Here is a 5000-nt window from a genome sequence, read left to right on the forward strand (position 1 = left end):
GATGTAGTATTGAGCCCAGTACATCGTTGGAAAGAGAGAACCCCTGAAATAGATAGAAAAGCTACAAAGTTGAACTCCAGTTCTAAAGGAAACAAGAATTAGCATGACCCCGTGCAGCGCTTAGGTCTAAGCATCAATTCAAAATGCCTATGCTTTATTTATTGTGACGTTCTAGACATATGTCAGTGGCTGAGCTTGTCGCTTCATTCTGTTGGATATCGGTAGACTCAAGGAGGGTGGCTCGGGGTCGACTTCCTAACACTTCATAATATGTTTTGATGATTTTACGTCATGTGGCTTCAAGTGAATGTGAAGGGTCCTTTTGATGTGTAGGCAACGACTTCTTTTTCTTTCTTGTAATTTGTCGCCCTAACGTTGATAACACTGAAGTTTCTGATTGGCCCATACCATACTACGTTGTGCACAAAGTTGCAAGAAAAATGTCTCGTTTCAGAGTGGGAGAAGGGTTGCGCCTTCCACTTTTCGCCGCAATGATTGTGGCGCCAACTTCAAAACTGACAGTAAGGTTTAGATGGGACATGTTACACTTGGCAATTTTTGTTCAACTTACACGCAGCTTTATTTGTATTCCTAAAAGTTTTTTTTTTCTTGTCTTTTAAATAAAGGGCCATCTTTCTGAAGTGGAGGGCGAAAATGCGCGCTTAAAAAGCATGTTAAAACAAAAGGATGATGAAATGGAGGATATCGATAAGGTGGCGAAACGACTGCAAGAGGAGAGAGGAAAAGTTGCAGATATCATCCGGCAAGAATTTGCAGACAGGTTTGTCATTCGAAACACGAGGAAGCTTTTCAGCAATTGGAATTGTGCGTTTCTCATTCCTGGGAAGTCAGAGCGAGTTTCAATCGAGTGTCGTAAAACCAAAACCAAAGTAATTACTTTGGCCAATCAAAAAGGACGGAGACAATCCAGTAAACCAATCAAGCCTCTAAGTAATTACACGTAGCTGACACAAAGCGCGGGGAAATGTGCACGCACGAGCCACGTGGTTTTGGTTTCACTTCTGATTGGTTGAAAAAGTGGTGCGAGAACTTTGAACCAATCACTGAGTGAAGTAATGCAAAACCAAAGTAATTCACTATTTACTTTCGACACTCAATTGAAACCCGCTGTGTTTTGCCTCCTTGCTCTGACAATAGTGCATGTGTGATCGCGTCAAAGGATATCCATTTCGGTTGGCCTCCCTCTCTCAGACTAACTTTGCAGCTGACATGAAACGAAAGTAGTAACGCATGCTCCTTCGATGTCGGAAACAAAGCGACTCGATTCGAAGCTCGACCATGGGTTTCGAATCGGTTGTGTAGCATTCTCCCCTCGGTGCGCGCAAGCACGTTAAGCACGTTCTTTCCCTTGCGAAACCTTTCTTTGGCAGCTAAACTAAGGTCATTTCTGACATACTCGCACCCTGTGTAGCCCTCGGTGTTAAGTATGCACAATTAAATACTTGAGGCGAAAACTTACGCGAGAGAGGAATAACATAGCGAGAGTAAAATCAGAAGAAGAGAGTGAATCCAATCGAGAAGCTTTATTGTAAGCTAACTGCTCCGCTCAAATCGGGAAATGTCTGTAAGTGCGTTTTTCTGTGGATTGTTTCATTCAATTTCGCTTTTATTATATTTTCTCGATTGTCGTTTTGTTGATTTTCTATTATTTGTAGTCAAACCGTCTCCGTAATAAAGATCGTACGCGTTTGAAGTTTACCCCGAGGCAATCATTCTTCTGAGAAAGCTACAGGTAGCACCCTCCGCGGCTCTTTCCAAGCTTCTGAAATGATTATCCTCTCCCGTTTCCATTGAATAATAATGAACATGATTAAAACCCGCAGAGGAAAGAGGTTTAGAGTTTTCAAAGCGTGACATTTTTTTTGGATTGGTCACGGAATCTTTCCACTGCGTGACGTACCAAGAAAGGCTAAATTAAAGTATACGACTTTCCACTATTTTTTTTCGACTTGTTTTTCTGTCTCCCAGGCTAGTGACGACGGATGAGGACAACAAACGGCTTAAGAACGAACTGAGCGAAATGAAAGCTCGACACAGACTAGAAATAGAGAGAATTACTCGAGAGAAAGAACAGGAAATGGATGAAGTACACAAAAGGTCAGTAGAATCTGCTCAGTATCCCGAAATCATTATCAAGCGTCTGATTAGGTAGCGCGTGTACACTTAAGATGTTTGCCCAGCCGTTATGTTGGATTCAGTAAGGCATGGGGAAGTCCTCTCCTCCTCTGTATTCTTTTTCCTTTCGCCTTTCGTTCATCCCGTAAGGAGAAATTTCTTTCTCTGCCCAACCTTCCTCTTCTTCCAAACTCATGTTCGTAAATAAATATCTTTCCGAGATTAAGTAGGAATTTGCGTTGAAGGGGAAGGAAGGAAAGGAAGGAAATGAACTTTATTTAAGTGTCTAGTCTTCAAGCACTGGAGCACTCATTGGGGACACTGAAAACTGATATCAGCAAATTACCCGCTCAAATTAAATCAAATGCTGGTTTTTGAGAGAGGGGAAAACCTGAATATCCGGGAAAAAACCTCTTGGAGCCGAGTAGAGAACCAACAAACTCAACCCACAACATATGACGCCGAGTCTTGCAATGTAACCCGGGCCACACGGGTAGGAAGCGAGTGCTCTCACCACTACGCCAGCCCTTCACCCAAAAAAGAGTCAAAACAAAAAGACAAAAGAATCGCAAAGGTTCCGTAATGGTAGAAGTCGAGCGCTATGGCCACTTTGCCAAACCTGCCTCGGATGACGTTGCAGTTTGTCTTGTTTTCTTTCAAAGGGTTAAGCAGGCCATTGCCAAGAAGGAAGAGACGATGAAAACCTTACGCGAGCAACATCAGGTAACGGCATAGCAGCTTCTTGATGTCATCATGATGATACTTTTCCATACACCCAAGACCGTCAACGTATATCAACCAATCGGATCGCACCATTGCAAAGCATAACAAAACCCTGCGTGCTTGAAAATAAGGGAATCTTTGCTCATGTCATTGTTTACATTTGTTGCATTAACATAGTTTTTTTACTTTTTTACAAGTTTGCCCACAGAATGCATCATGCTATTTACAAATTATAAAAAGCTAAAAAGAGCAAGGCTGATATAACGGTGAAGGAATATATTAAAAAAAGCCAATATTTCGAAAGGAACTGTCTTTTCTTCATCAGGGTTTTACAAGCAATGACTACCGACCTGATAAGGTCCTTCACCAGGATCCAGTGCTTCTGTTTTGTTACGTTGGTCCTTGCTTAGAAAGTTTTCTTTACAAATTGACTTCAAAAGTAAACTTAGAGCCCGGGTCAAACGTCTTCAACATTTGCTTCAACATGCCGGCTTTCGATTTTGTTGAACGATGTTGATTGCTAAGGTGGGAAAACGCTTTCAACAGGCCATCCAACATTTGATTCAACACAGCTCACGGGAGGCCTTGTATTCAGTCCCAGGCTGCATCCGCAGTTGTTACTCTGGATACGGACATCATATGTCATTGAGAGACCGATTAGTGCGCACTCTCATAACCAACAATGTTGAAAGACGGATGCAGGCACATTCAACTTCACTCAACATTCGCGAAAACAAAAGAAATCTTGAATGGTTGTGGAAGCAAAGTTTAAATGCTTTTAAATTCATTCAACATCGATTCAACTTAGTTTCAACATGTTGCAACACGGTTGAAAGGGGGGGGGGGGGGGTGGAACTGTTCAACAAACTCGGACAGATGTTGAAGGAAATGTTGAAGCAGTTTGCCCGGGCCCAGAGTTAAATCTCCAATTTTCGATAAAGAGCCGGTTATTAGCCATCAAAAACTGCCATGATAAATTCGTGGGTGGGGGCAAAAGCGTTAATGGCCCCATATATTCTTTATAAAATTTCGAATTTTCAAAGCATCTTTGCTCAGAGATTCCCTGCAACATCGCAAAGGAATTTTCAGAGATTGCTCCGCCATTATGCAATTAATACACTTTCAAAAATTCAGTGCACTTTATTCGTGGCAGCCTTGTGCTGATGTGAGCAAAGATTCTCCTATAGAGGAGATATGGAAAAGGAAAAGGCCAAAAATCAGAGAGACCTTATCACACTTTCGTTAGTTCATCGGAAATTCGAAAAGATGTCTTTCAGTCGGTAGCCGCCGCCTGATAATAAGGTCGCTGAAACTGATCATGGGTTGTAACATTTTTTATCCTGTTTCTAGTAGATAATGTCGTTGAATTAGTGATGTAGAAACGATTTGAATTATTGTTTCAATACGTACAATTTTACTTAAATTCTTGATCCTCCTCCCCCTTGACAGTTGTAAAACAGCGGTAATGTTTGGTTTTGCACAGGCCGCCATGAAAAGAGCAGAACATTTGGAATTCTTACTACAAGAACAGAGGAAGAAGCTGCTATCTTGAAGCACCATCTTCACAAATTTACAAATGCGCCTGTGGTCTAAACCGCGCCCGCGGTTTTCATCGGTTTTCATCATTCACGAAGTGCACCGTTTGGTCGCGGAAACACGAAGATGTCCGAACTCGTTCGAAGTCAACAAGGCATCGACACAATTTTTATCTGCAATTCGAAATATGCATTATCTGTGAAGACAACGATGAGCATGCTGATTGCTAACAAAGCTGGAAACTTTTGAACTCTGTTATTTATAAGAACATCTGACAAGGTTTTTGTCTGCGAAATTATTAAAATTTGATAAGCCTGACACCCTTTTCAGATTTGGCATAAATGTATTTATTTGTTTGAAGTCTAACCCATGCTAAACCCCTTGCTTTTTGCGATTACAAAAGAGAGCGATGTTGCTCATAGAAACCTGTAAATTTACTATATGCTAGAGTGCGGAAAAATTAAGTCCAGACCATGATTGTGGACAGTGTTATCTACAGACTACGGTGAGCGAAGGTAAAGAACAGGTCCATTTTCAACATAAATTTGAACTTGCTCTACTTTCGTGTTCTTGTGTGTCAAGCAATCACACAAACAACAGCGTTA

General features: G+C 41.5%; 1 protein-coding gene across 1 annotated transcript in view; it reads left to right on the plus strand.

Moving 5' to 3' along the window:
• The window catches only part of LOC138013442 (centrosomal protein of 131 kDa-like), a 35872-nt gene extending 31162 nt beyond the window's left edge, over positions 1–4710 (plus strand). The window contains exons 26-29 of the mRNA XM_068860528.1: positions 627–781; positions 1990–2118; positions 2799–2859; positions 4343–4710. Of these exons, the coding sequence (XP_068716629.1) occupies positions 627–781; positions 1990–2118; positions 2799–2859; positions 4343–4411 (414 nt within the window). The 3' untranslated portion in view covers positions 4412–4710. The remainder of the gene's footprint in view (positions 1–626; positions 782–1989; positions 2119–2798; positions 2860–4342) is intronic.
• Positions 4711–5000: the final 290 nt, after the last annotated feature.

Source organism: Montipora capricornis, chromosome 8 (genome assembly GCF_036669925.1).
Source record: "Montipora capricornis isolate CH-2021 chromosome 8, ASM3666992v2, whole genome shotgun sequence".
Lineage (NCBI taxonomy): Eukaryota > Metazoa > Cnidaria > Anthozoa > Scleractinia > Acroporidae > Montipora > Montipora capricornis.